Raw genomic sequence first — 13981 nt, 5'->3', positions numbered from 1 at the left:
CGTTATCAAACATGAACCATTAGCTGCTACATTATTAACAAAAAGGAATTATCCTGATATTATCTCCGAGCCATTGTAGGTACATTGGCTTACGCCAATAATAGGCTAGCTGAGTTAATTTTACTTCGTGTTGCTTCTTTTGTTTTCATAATTATTTATTTTATGTACTAAAATCCTATATAAGAAACGAACGATGAACGCAATGTCGTTATGTTAAGTTACCATAATTTTTTATAATAACTATCGTGAGACATACTAAATTAACTAAAAATAAGAGTAGGCTACGCGACGTCGCCGCGTCTGCGCACGCTGCTCATGATGACGAGTCCCCCTGTGGTTCGAAACTAGTAGAGCTTTCCTCCATTACGGTATGTGAGTAAACCATCATTTTTAGTTCATCTACCATAAATTAATTGGACTAAATCTATGTAGCCATATAGGTACCGCGCGGGTCGATGCCTTCTACTTGGCTAAGCCATGACTAATAAATACCTAATGATCTAACTACCTACTTTATGGGTAATGACACTTTACAACATAAACACGATTTAGTAGGAAATAAAATACAGACAAGGTATAGCATTGAAAACGTTATCAGCTGAACTTGACAATAAATTATTTCTTAGCATGAACTGCATTTTAGCGCTTCACTTCGCTGGTCACGAGGGAAACTTGCCTAAACCTAGAAATAAACTAAAAAACAAAAACAATAAAACTATTTCCCTTTATAGCATCATGTACATATTTAGCAATAAGTAAAATCCTTGTAGGGAATTTTAAAACCACAACGTACGTCTGATTCACCAACAATGACAGACAAGGCCCCCTCGTGCGTGAAGAAAGCAATTGTTTCCAGTGCGCGCGAGTCATTTGAAACAGTAACACCACGCTGTTTGTCACAAGGGATATTCAATCATAAAGCACTATCTAATCAACGATCGTTACTTAAGTAATCAGTTGGCCGCTGACCGCAGAGAGCGCTGGGCGCCCCTACAACCGCTTCATACGAATTACTAACTACGCGAACAGCGAACGCGCGCACATGGCGAATTACGAAATTGTTGACTTCAACTCTTTGAGTAAGTGTTATTATTTATTGCCAAATATACTTACCTACTTATATTTACATCGTCATACTGTTTGTTGCTCAATGCATGTCGAAAACACGTTCAAATATTTGCCTCAATTAATTTTGTTATTTTGCATTAGACTAACTTTTAAGATATGGTCTCGAATTGTAGGTATCGAATAGTTTCAATACATACATTTAAATAATAATAACTGTGACTGCAGTAAATAATTCATAATTATTATAGAACCGCTAACTGGTTACCCTTCCAATGGACACAAGTGTCGTTAAGTATGCACCAACGATACTTGTTAGATCAATACGGAAACACTTACCATTTCCTTATTATGATTAGTATTAGTACAATATAACACAATGATAACAAACCTTTCAAATGGTAAGAGAGTGACTGACAATATCTATCTACAGTTATCTCAATAAAATTATTATCAGTTATGACGAATTAGTTATTTTTTACGTTTAACCGATACAACCACTACTTTGCACATTTAGGATTTCGTTAAACTGCACAGTTCACACAGTGGCTGAACGACAAGCTGTGTTGTGCATCATAACAGGTTCGATTCCCGCATATCGAAAAATTGTGCTTGTTTCTTTAAATTAAAATGACTTCTCAAACATTAGAACAGAAGTAAATCTTTATCACAAATTAATGTTTACAGGTGAAACTGTTCAAAATCTGTTAAAAAGAGCAACTGAAGTAAGAGAGAGAGCATATTGTCCGTATTCGAACTTCAAAGTCGGATGTGCCTTACTGACTGAAGACGGAAATAAAGTGTATACAGGATGTAACATAGAGAACTCGACGTTGTCGCCGACGCTGTGTGCTGAGAGGACGGCCATCGGGAAGTCAGTCTGTGACGGATATGTCAAGTTTAAGATAGTGGCGGTGGTGGCCCACCAAGAGAACTTCACAGCTCCGTGCGGAGTATGCAGGCAGACGCTCAGCGAGTTCCGCGGCTCCGACGGAGATATGGAGGTATACCTCGGCAAGCCCTCCCACGACAAAGTTCTCCGCACCAAACTATCCAACATCTTACCGTTGGCATACGTCAGCTACAAGAAAGATAGCATATTATCATAATAAAACTCACACAGCCTCAACTAATAACAATAAATTTGTAATAATGACCAAATAATTTATACGAAATTAAACATTCAAAAAGCTTTAACATTTTTATTGCGTATTATATTTACAAAACTTATAGGTATAATAGTACGGTCCAATATACACAGTGTAACGGCAACGCGTTTAACGTGAGGCATTCATTTATACTTATTAGGTTATTTACAACAAGGGAATCAACAACAAACATTCATTTTATATTAATAAAAAAATGCCATCAATGTTTAAAATAAAATAGGTAAAGTCATTATTGCAGTAGAGGTAAGCAAACACTTGTGTAACCGGCGCAAACTGTAAAACCAGGCCCTTAGTATAAAACAATAGTAGAAAAAATACTTGGGGAAATCTAAGTAGGGTAGATTTACTTGCAAACAAATTGCTGATTAATTTTAATTAGTGTTTACACTACTTGTTACTTATACACTTTTGATAAGATGACTACTGATAAGGGAAATTAGAAATGGAAGATACATTGTGTCGATCACAAATAACTTTTAATAAGAGCAGGAACAAGTTTACATATAACAGTTAGCGCCTCTGCGTCGATAATTTTATGCAATGCCTTTGATTCATGCATGGCTAAAATAAGGCTAGTGTTGATTATGATGCCGGTGACGCATATAACATTATTTACGACTCGAGTTCGAGTATGTTCGTCATTCGATGTAACGATGCTTGTCTTTTCAATAAAGATTCGGTGGTAAAATTATAAGAATACTGTCGAGTAAACGCAATAATTCATCTAATTGTATAGGATTATATTCATAACACTATCACGAGATAAGTGCCAAAATATGTGTTTTCAGTCCAGCCAAAAAACACTTTGTAGAACAATAACTCATATTGAACATAAAAAAGCGTAACAAACTTACAAACTAAACCTTTATAAATACTAATATCATAACATAAATAAAATAATTAGTCTTATTTAGTGACTACATTTCCATATTATAAACACGGTTATAATTTTTAATAAAGGTGCAAACAGAGATAACTCTTGTTGTATAACTGTGTCGACACCTGGTATAACAGATATTTACATGAAATAACGACCTTAGGTATATGTCGGGCACTTGCAGCGCATTAGAAACAAACTGATGGTTACCAGTACTACCAGTAGGGGCACCAGCCGATGTAACACTGGCACAGGTTCTCATTATTCGTCGCCTGCTTTATGAGCAGGTCCACTTGCTTGGGCACGCTGACGACCGCCTCGACGTGTGGGAAGTCTCTTCCAGTTAATTTGTCTCTAATTCTGTTGAGGATAGAGAGCGCTCGCTTGTTGAGGTTAGCTTCGGGGGGGATTTCGAGAGATTCGTAGTGCAAGTGGTTGCGGGATCGGCTGGGGAGTGTGTAGGATGAGTCTATGTCTGATGAGAAGGTGGACTCGGTGAGGGAGTGGTGGTCGTTGTCGACGAGGCGCCAGTTCAGCAGAGGATCGTAAACGAAGGCTTCCAGCACGGCCATCACACTGTCTCGATGCTTGTGTAGTACATGCATGACCGACTCGCACGTCGACCGGTATGTACCCTCGATGCCCGTCACCTACGACAAAAAGATGCTTTATGCATATCAAATGGAACTTATAACGAAAATTTAAACACATAAACATTTTCAAACACACAAAAACTTCTTTTTGTGATATTATTACATAATACAAATTTTCCTCGAGACGTAGAGATTGCTATCAATAAATGGAACACTTTACAAAAACAGTTGGTTAAAGTAGTTCATGGTGTACATTAATTTGTGCTAAACTCGAGGTCGGGAGATCAAATGGATTTACTAAACGACGCAGTAGTATATTGTCATATAGTACTGCGTGTATTTATCCGCTTGTTGAATAGAAACGTTCTGAGAATACATACGGATTCCTATAAATATAAAAATAATTATGTAGGTAGGTATAATAAATCGTGATGGTAACACGTGTAGTGACATAATTATGTTTTTTACTTTACATTTATTTTGAATCACTACAAACATTCATTGCTATATTTACATTTTTAAATGTAAAACTTATTTATGTCTATTAGAGCTCTATGCTCGCAATTTTTCATAGCGTCATACACATTATTTGCGTATGATACGCTTTTATAACGTAGCTAACATAGTTTTCATGGTGACATAACTCTTGAAAATTTAGGTCAGTAGTTTATTGTGATGATGTATTTTATTGCTGAACAATATATTGTTACCATGCAAATATCATCAATTTTTATATGCGTTGAAAATGTTAGCTGACGTAGTAGATCCTGCTTGCAATCGCATTCACATATTATCTTATCGTTGCGCATTGCAACACTAAATATCTATCGAAAATGCAACGCTAATATGTAATAGATTTAGATACAATTGTGACAGCTATCGAGATATCAATAAATTGATAAAGATTAGAAGAAAGGTTGGCGCAGTTAGGCAACAGGCTACTGTGCAAAATGTAATGAAATGCAGGTTCGATTGCCGCAAGGAAAAAAAAATCTTTTTGTGATTCATAAATATTAAATGTTCTGGGTCTGGAGTGTATAATCTATGTTGCGAGCATAAGTTGTATGTTCGTAAAGCCTATGACACAGGACAAAGTGTAAGGCAATATAATATTAGAAAAAATAATGAATGAGCCATTCTTACCTCCATAGCACTAATGAGCATTCTCGTCAATCTGAAGGGGATTTTTTCAGGGAATTTGTCTCTTGATTGAGTTACTTCAAAGCAGTCTCCGAAGTCGATGTGTAGGACTTTGCCGGTGACTCTGTGTAACATGATGTTGGAGGGATGTCGGTCGCCGAGTCCCAGGATGTAGCCCACCATGCTCATGACAGCCAACGACCGAGTGTAATTGGTTCGACGCTCGAACCAAGCCTCCGCTGAAGGACTCTTCAGCCAGAGGAGCCGTGCCAAGTCATTCCCGGGCGTCTGAGAGAGGGTGTATTCAAACACCTCCACCTATGATAAAGATAAATAAAGTTTTTATATTAGTATACTTCCTCATAATCTGGAAATTAGAATAGATCTGCAGATAGTCCAGTTTTGGTTTAACAAAATGCTGTTAAAAACAAAGTTAAATGATGTATCTTTGATTGTATTTAATAAAGGAATCCTTTAACTCGCTAACATAATCTAAAACACAAAAAGTAGACGCACCTTATGCTTCAACATAAGCTTCTGGTAATCAGAGGCCATCCGCAACATGATCTGCTGTTCAGTGCTGAGCGCCATTTTGTTAGACTTTTTATCTCTATAGTCACTGATGAGGTTGTATAGCGTGTCACACTGCGGCACCCAGCCAATGAGGCCGGAGTTTGGAGACAGCGGTATGACCGCATACCGTTGTATAGCCAGGTCATGCCTGTACGTGTTTGTATCAGCCTGCAACAAAGTATTGACGAGACCGAACAGCTGCATCACTCGCTCGTCCTGCCGCAAGTCCTCGTGGCCCTTCAGCAGGAACATGTACTGTTTGCCGTCTGATCCCTGGATTGTTAGACGCCGAGGACGCTGTTTTGATTTTATTACCTGAAACGTTTTTACAATTAAGAATCTATGGATAGATGGTTAATTCAGCTGGAAGAGATAAAAGGTATTTCTATTCTTCACTATAATTGGTCGTACAACTTGATGACAATGATTGTATGGTTAGTGACAGTCACATCAATTAGACAAAAAGTCTATTAGCTCGTTAGATAAGTTATTAACTCTGTTTAAAGTGTAGAATATCCTTACGAGGAACTAGCAAGAAACTCCATCGTTACTCTTTTTGCTTTACTGGTTGGTTCTACTCACTTGTAAATGGCTATGTATATGCGATATTCTGATGACTTTCTCGTTGGGTACGTATGACCCGGGCACAGCTAGCTCGTAGTCCTTGCAGGTGTGCAGCCGCTTACTAACGTACTGCAGTTCCAGGGACGTCAGCGAGCGGAACTGTGACGCGATGCGACGCACCACGTGGTAGTACAGGTCCCATGCCTCATTCAAATACCTATTCTCGCCAGACTCCTGCAAAATGTACTAGGTTGTAAGTTTTGTTTGCTTCCTAAGTCCATACATTTGAATAAGAATGTTTTTTCAGTCAACTATGAAATGCCCATGAAGTAGGTAGGTAAGCATCAAAATATTCAAGGTTTTATAAATTATTCATGTTTTTTTTTTAAATTATTTGATTTATGAGAAAATATTAAGCATAATTCGTAACAGAGGTCATTGTGTAATTAATTATTATTGTGCACAGAGTTGCTAAAAAATAATGATTTTTAAACTGAGATAAAACTATCGGAACCATTCTAATTATTTCAGTTTGGTTTCTTTTTCATATTTTTGTGGTGTAAAGTGGATTACTAAAATTTGTATCCCTACTTCTCCATTTAATTATGTAACATTGGCAATGGCTTCACCTGCATTATTGAATAAGACATTCACTCTCGTATCTTTACACAACATTAAATAAGGTTACGGTGCATTGCACAAAGCTATTATAAAAATAATAATCTGTCTGTACGAACAATAATACTGTTACTATGATTGCAGGCACATGAACAACGTCGCTTACAATTATTTTGTTAAATTTAGTTTACCTTGTATAGTTCTAGCCACCGATGTGCCTCCTGCAGGTCCCGTCCATACATTTGTAGGAAGGACACTTCTTTCAACGTCTCTGGAGGCCGGTCCAGCATCGCGTGCATTTTGTCCAACGTCTTAAACATTCCTCGGTAGTCTTTTTCACTGAAGTATAATCTAAAAATAATGTCGTTATTAGCATTAAAAAGACAAACTAAATCTAGTTAAGATGGCAAAATTATAGTAGTAAAATAGATAGTATTTACCTAGAAGCCTCATCCAGCGCAATGAATACTTGATCGTGCCATAAAATGGCGACTTTGATAAGTTCTTCTGATATAATGGCCGCTTCGTTCACCAAGTTCTGAGAGTGCGCACACATTGTCTTCAGAATGTAGTTAGCGGCGGTCTTTCTAGTCACGAAGGAGGACTTTGTCGCTACTGTCAGTGGATACACCAACGCTTGTGGGTGTAACTTGCCTATATCTATAAGGAGTATATGGACTAGTTTGGCCACCAAACTCCGCGGGGAGTCAATACGAGCGATGAGCTGCGGTATCACCTGCAGCCATATCTTCACATCTATTTGCCTGATCCCTTCGAACAACGCGTCGTATATTGCCGGGTGATGTCCATGGTCAAACCACAACGTCAGCAGTCTCAATGTATCCTGCAGCGCACTGCCATTCGACAAACTTATCGACTTGAAGAATCCCTCAATAGCTGGTATCGTATGAGGGTTTATAAAATCTGCCCTCGATACTTTCTTCTCCCCAGAGCCTCCCGCTATACTACTCTCTGATATATTGTCCTGCTGTTTGTAAAAGAGAACTGTTTCAAAACTCATACAAGCCCACGCGTGACACGCCTTGTACCAGTCTGGCGCCAGGATCGTCGCCGCTGCATAGTTTCGTAATATCTCAGGAATAGACAACTCATTAATTTCTTGGAGGGACTCGCACCAGGATCCTAATTTTAGATGGCAACGTGCTAACAACCTGCAGTGCTCTTCATTGTCTGGTTCCGTATTGTCCAAGAACCTCTGTAAGACATCGTACGCATATCTTTTGTTCCCAGCTTCCCACAAGTTCTTACTGTAAGCTAAAACTATTCTGGGATCCTGCATCCGAAGCAATACGTCAGGGTTCGTAATGGGATCAGAGCCTAATATGGACAGAACTATTTTATGTGCTTGGTTGATAGCACCTGTTTTCCTACAAAGAGAAGCGAACTTCAGCCAAGTTTGGAAGTCTTCTCTCGGTGACATGACTAGACTTCGTATCTGCAGCATTTTTCTCCAATCGTCCACCAGCCGCTGGCCGCCTTGTAATCGCAACCACCAACATTTGCGAATAGGATTGCGTCTTTCCTCTACCAGTTTGTATGTGACAACTTCCTCTAGCTCTGTCAAAAGCTGAGCATTGACAAGAGCTCCGTATGCTCGTTGGTAGCTCTCACCGACTACAGCACTTAACTCAAGATCCAATACACTTCTAGCAGAGTCAATGTAATGCCTCGACTCCTGCCATTGTCCTTCATGAATAGCGAGGATCGCTCGGTAGAAGGCGCCTTCTTGGCTATCTTCTGATATAAACTCGACATACTTGCGCATTGAATCCCACTCCTGCAGGCCCCAGGATGCTGCAGCGGCTATTTTAGCTGACTTTTTCCTGTTTTCGTCGGTGATACTGTCCCACTGTTCTGTGGTGATGTTATATATCTTTCTCCATTCTCCTAGAGCCTCGAGGCACCGCATCATTCCTAGTTTGGAGTCTTCATCTTGCGGTTCCACTTCCAGCTTCTTACTATAGAGTTCCAGAGCCTGATCCCAGTTATGCAGTTTCTCGTACCACCTAACATGAACATTTAGCGAAGAGTCACCATTCTTCTTTTGTGTAATAACTTTCTCTAACAAACCATTACTCGCCTCGTTTCTTTGGAGTTTGTTATTTATATGTATTAATGCTTCAATTACTTGTTTAGAGGGATTGCGTTTGTATTCTTGTTCCTGTAAAAGTATGCACAATTAGAACACATTCTATGTAATTTAGCTGCATGTGTATTTGATTTTTGTTTTTTTTTTTTATCTTACCTTATAATATAAAGCTTTGGCATAAGCTCTGCAGTTGATAGCTGTGTCGCCGAGCAGTTTAATTGGTATGGGCAAAGCACCTTTCTCGCAATGTTCTAAGAACTCGGCCAGGTTAAGAACTGCGAGAGCCAGCTCTGGAGTATCGGGGACAGTGAGAGCATGTTCCAGAGATTGTACAAGTTCTTTCCGCGACTTGTCATCTAGCTCTGTCCAACATGACATAAACGCTGCGTTGAATAGCTCACTGGCCAATTGTGGATAGTTCTGAGCAAGAGATGAACATGCCCTAAAAATAAAAATATTATTAAGTTATCTATTTGTGTCTTAAAAAGGCCGAAAGGTATGTATGTCACTATTTTACGAGTTTCCTTACCTTATAGCCGGGCTGTTTGATTCGGTTAGGAAGGCCACACTGAGTTGTCTCAGCCATTCCATCCAATCTTCTTTGGACACTATGTTCTTTATAGACCAACATTTTCGTAAATTAGACACGTTCAGTGACAATTTCTGTATGGTCTGAGTGTCACCAGGGCCTACCACCTAAAAAATAAATTGCGTTTAGTAACAGGTTCTCCTTTAAAGTACTTACTTAAATAACATTTGGACTTTAGTACAATACTTACGTCGGTCTTTTGATTCCGCAGTCGTAGTCGAGTCTCATCTAAGTAATCATCATCCGAAGCTAGAGTGGATATAGCTTGCAACCTCGTCACCAGTACGATATAGTTGGGGCATTGTATTTTATGCTTCATCAGTATTCTGTCCACGGACGGTATGTAGTCAATGTATTCACGCCCCAGTTGTACAATCAACGAGCAAAGTGTATTCATGGCGGTCTGTCGTAAAGATGGATTGTTGTCCAAAACTTTGGCGAGTGCCTGTATAATAACCGCCGAGTACGGCCTGAAGTACAAATACATCGACAAGTGCTCAATAGTCTCCATAGCAAGCTTTGAAATTGACAAAGGAATATTTCTGCCATCGAAGAGCGCAGTCACAGCGGGTACTATCGACAACAGCACATCGTCCAAATTATTTTCAAACTTCTGTATAGTCAGTAATAGCTTCTCAGTCAAAACTTTATCTTTACTGTTGTCGTACTTTAAAACTCGTAGTATATTTGGCAGAATTTTCCGCAGATACACCTTGAACTCCGGTCCGATGGCGACGGTTATGTGTTCCACTAGCATTATTAAAGTTGGCTGTAGTTGACTATTTGGTGTCCAGTACTCCTTGATTATGTCAAATATATCTTCTAAATAATTTCGGATTTGAATTTTAACAACAGATATAAGTTGTGCCAATTGAGTTAAGAGAAACTCTCTAAAGGTGCTATTGTCAGTTGTTCGTATCACGTTAAGCAGACTAGGCGTCACACGCGATATGTAGGGTACGCATTTGATGCCTAAAGACTGAAAAATGAATGTGACTGAATGTACGACACTCGTGTGGTGCTGTGTCAACATCGGGTCGCGGAGCATTCTCATCAGAGACGTGAGGACAATGGCCGGGTAGAACTCATCAAGGATTAGCGGTGACATGTTCACTACCATTTCACTGACATTTGCGTCAATATTTTCAGAAGTTGAGTCAGAAACAGGAATCAAAGTAGACACAGTTTGGAAGTCTATTAAGCCCTGATTTACTTTGTGTTTGTAGGGATCAAGTGCTCCCAGCAAACCTAAAACGCGTATTGTTTCCCTCCTCTCTCTTGGCTGTTGTTCTGTCCTCAAAAAATTCAGCAACATGTCCATTAGATGCGGATATTCCATATAAGGAGAAACGACGTGACCTGTGGCGCCAACTACTTGTCCGAATGACCAAAGTGCTATACTTCTCTTCTCAAGTTGATTAGGATCCGAAAGGATATCAATCTGAATGGACATGAGTTCCGGCAACCATCTATTCAGAGCATTACCACCGCCGTTAACTTCTGCTAAATCACCTATAGCCTTCAATATTGTTGAAACCATTGTAGGATTGTCTGATTCTGCTTTTAATTTTGGAACTAAAACATCGAGTATGGTGTCTACGAACTGTCGTGTAATTCTCGGCGCATGTGAAATGATGTTGTTCACCATCCGAAGTGCCTGTTCTTTATTACGTGTCGATTCAGAATGCTGTAGTTCCATGAGTACTTGTACAAAGAGCTGACGTAAAGTCGGTATAGTGTAACTAGGGTTTATGTTACTCAGTCTCCCAACCAAGCACAACGCTAATTCACTAACATCATTATTTGAATCATTAATTGCAACAAAAAGGCAGTTCAGATGTTCTTCTACAGCTAGATATCTATCGAATATAGGATTGGTGAATATTTCCAGTACTCGGTAGCGAACTTCATGGTCAAAGTCGGAGCGACCCACTGACAATAATTTACCGAGCGACTCATCAACTAAGACAGTCAAAGTCCGCGAATTAGTCTGCGCGCATCTCTCGACTGCTTTTATTAACAACTTTGACGCAGTTTTTACTGCTTCTATTCTAATATCGTGTTGCTCACTTAAGAGATAATGATCGGTACATCTCCTGATAAACGACATCAGTGTATTGTTCCATTCGAAATCAAACGAGCCCAGCGTGCGTAACGCTAGAACTAATTTGGAAGCGTCATGCGGCTCCACCAACATTGCTGTCGTGAACATTTGGACTATTTGATTTTCTCCATTATTTGCAGCATATGGCTTCTTTCGTAATATCAATGATAACATGTTGAGAAGTCTGTCAGTGATTTCTTTCTTTAGAGATGGCAGATTTTGGCTGAGTTCTTTGAAGCATGTAGTGAGTTGTGAACTCAAACCTGTTGCGCACATTGGGTCCAGCAGCTCTTTAACTTCATTGGCAACATCTTCTTTCATAGCAAACCCTAATAAAGTAACACAATTAAATAATGGCGTGTCTGAGCCATTGCGCTTTTTTGGAGTATCTTTAAGTGGTAAAGTTAATTTTATAATCTCTATTATTCTACCCAAATACTGTTGGACATCTGACTCTACTGCTACACAAATAAGGCCTAATGTGGTGAATGCCATGGCTTTCTCCTTTTCTCGCCCACGCAGGAAAGTGATTAAATGGTTTATAGTGGACTTGAGGTGCCTCTTGGCAAATGCTTCTCTGTTAAATGCAGCTAGCCTTGGTATCATTAATAGAAGCATTTGATGAACATTATGTGCTCTTGATATTTGTTGGGCCATCACATCTGTAAATAAAAAGAAACAATGCACCATATTAAATTAAAGAAGATAGCAAGATATGTTTATATAGTAGGAAACCATCGCATAATTTTGTACTGGTGTATTACAATCTGTGTGATTAACTTCAGATTAAATAGAAATAATTCATAAACATTTGTTGACAATTGCAATACAAAATCAAATTTTTAATTAGCTACTTACCTAAACATATCTTCTCATAATGTTCTGCAATCAGTTTTTTACAAATACTTGATTCATAAACAAGAGTAGTTTGACTTTTCTCATCGGGAAAGTTTTGGGCTGTCCAAGAATTCTGTACTTTTGAGCCTAGTGAGGACATATCATCAGATGTATCTTGTTCTGAATCAAGTTTCTGCATTAGTGTTGTGTATTTCTTTTCCCATGTGGCATTTGAACACCTTAGTAACTCATTTAGTATTAACAATGCTCCATGAACATGGTCATCTCTACTTAATCCCCTCTCTCTGCCTGGCTGCTCAGCAAATGATAGCATGGACTGTTCATAGCACTGTATGTACCAATGAGCTTTGTTACTCTGCTCGGGGATCTCTCTCTGAGAAGTGACTACTAAGGCTGCTCTCAGTGCCTTTGCAGCAGCATCCCTGATCTGTTCTTTAGGATCCCTTAAAGGTATCATAATGTAGTTAAAGAAGCCATTGACATGTTGAAAGAAGTATGACGGCATAGAGATTGCCAACTCTCTTAGTATCATCACAGCTGAAAGTCTTTTCCCTTCATTTCTTTCTTCAGCTAGCCACTCATATGCTCTCTTCAGCTCAGACTCCACATATTCCCCTCTCTTTATACCAAGAGTAACTGCAAGTCTACCCATAGTTTTAGCTCCCAGTTCCAAGACATTTAGATCAGTTGTTGGGAAAACATTTCTGAGGTAGTAAGCATAGCGAATATTTCTGGATTTTGTTGTTTCAGTGTCTCCACCAATTAAACAGACTGCAATGAAAATTATAACATTAATAACAACAAAATATTCAAGTCATCGCTTATAAATTGAAGTATGTGTAACAGTCCACCTATAGAGGATATTGTACCTAAATAACACAAGGATAACATTGTAATATCCCTATAACAATGATGAGAGATTACTGTGAATCATAATAATATAACCTATAAAGTACACACCTATGGTTAGGATTCCTGCTTTCTTTTCGTTGTTGTCGTAGCTGGAGGTGAGTGCGTGTATTTGTTGGTTGAAGTCATCGAGTACTTGAGTCAAAGCCTCCTGGGACATCTCCCGAAGGTCTGTTTTGGTGAAGTGTAACAATTCTCGAATGGCCTTATGTCTCGTCTCGGCATGACGAGACTTCAGCCCCGCCACCAAATCGGACACTTGGAAACTCGTCATTTTGTTAAATATACAGTAGTCACAATTTTAATACACCGAACAATTACCCGATAATCCGATCTTAAAACAAATTACATTATTGACAAACAAATGCACTTCACATTGTCGAATTTATGTGTAGCTCCTTACACCTCAAGCGTTTAAGTTTAAGATTAGAATAAATTTACGTTTATTTAAGCAATTCATTTAAACATGAAAATAGTATTTCAGCAAATTTATAACAATCTAAACGTAAACAAATTAACAATACATGCGGCCATTGACCACAAAAATTTCGTCCGAAAATATAAAAAACTGACGCTACGGTTATTGTACAAAAACATTTAAAATTTATTTATCAAGAAAAAAATGTGCTGTAACATGAATATTCTGTTTTATTATTTTTAAAATCTGTATAATTTAATATTTTTGTAAAATTATTAAAAATGCCTACGAAAACACAAACGAGTCACTTAATTTATTGTTGAACGAAATTATCTCTGATCTTTTTAATTTTTTTAATATCCAGATCAGAAAATATTATTGAAAAATAACATGC

General features: G+C 38.5%; 2 protein-coding genes across 2 annotated transcripts; one reads left to right on the top strand and one right to left on the bottom strand.

Annotated features, from left to right (window-relative positions):
- Positions 1-846: 846 nt before the first annotated feature.
- On the top strand, positions 847-2257 carry LOC118271658 (cytidine deaminase-like). The gene is made up of 2 exons (XM_035587776.2): positions 847-1079; positions 1753-2257. The coding sequence occupies exons 1-2, from the start codon at positions 1043-1045 to the stop codon at positions 2172-2174; spliced, it is 459 nt and encodes a 152-aa protein (XP_035443669.2). The 5' UTR covers positions 847-1042; the 3' UTR covers positions 2175-2257.
- Positions 2254-13728, bottom strand: LOC118271657 (serine/threonine-protein kinase Tor). The gene is made up of 11 exons (XM_035587775.2): positions 13221-13728; positions 12261-13031; positions 9489-12064; positions 9239-9405; positions 8866-9151; positions 7040-8781; positions 6791-6950; positions 6000-6215; positions 5361-5732; positions 4848-5162; positions 2254-3761 (listed from the first exon to the last, which is right to left on the bottom strand). Exons 1-11 carry the CDS (start codon positions 13441-13443, stop codon positions 3327-3329), a joined length of 7263 nt encoding a protein of 2420 aa, XP_035443668.2. The 5' UTR covers positions 13444-13728; the 3' UTR covers positions 2254-3326.
- Positions 13729-13981: the final 253 nt, after the last annotated feature.

Source organism: Spodoptera frugiperda, chromosome 5, assembly GCF_023101765.2.
Source record: "Spodoptera frugiperda isolate SF20-4 chromosome 5, AGI-APGP_CSIRO_Sfru_2.0, whole genome shotgun sequence".
Lineage (NCBI taxonomy): Eukaryota > Metazoa > Arthropoda > Insecta > Lepidoptera > Noctuidae > Spodoptera > Spodoptera frugiperda.
This window is presented reverse-complemented; position numbering and strand designations above follow the sequence as displayed.

Coding starts and splice junctions, on each gene's coding strand:
- LOC118271658 (XM_035587776.2), top strand. CDS start 1,043: ATGGCGAATTACGAAATTGTTGACTTCAACTCTTTGA. Junction 1,080..1,752: donor TGTTGACTTCAACTCTTTGA/GTAAGTGTTATT, acceptor TAATGTTTACAG/GTGAAACTGTTCAAAATCTG.
- LOC118271657 (XM_035587775.2), bottom strand. CDS start 13,443: ATGACGAGTTTCCAAGTGTCCGATTTGGTGGCGGGGCTGAAGTCTCGT. Junction 13,032..13,220: donor AGCAGGAATCCTAACCATAG/GTGTGTACTTTA, acceptor TTTTCATTGCAG/TCTGTTTAATTGGTGGAGAC. Junction 5,733..5,999: donor ATATACATAGCCATTTACAA/GTGAGTAGAACC, acceptor AAAACGTTTCAG/GTAATAAAATCAAAACAGCG.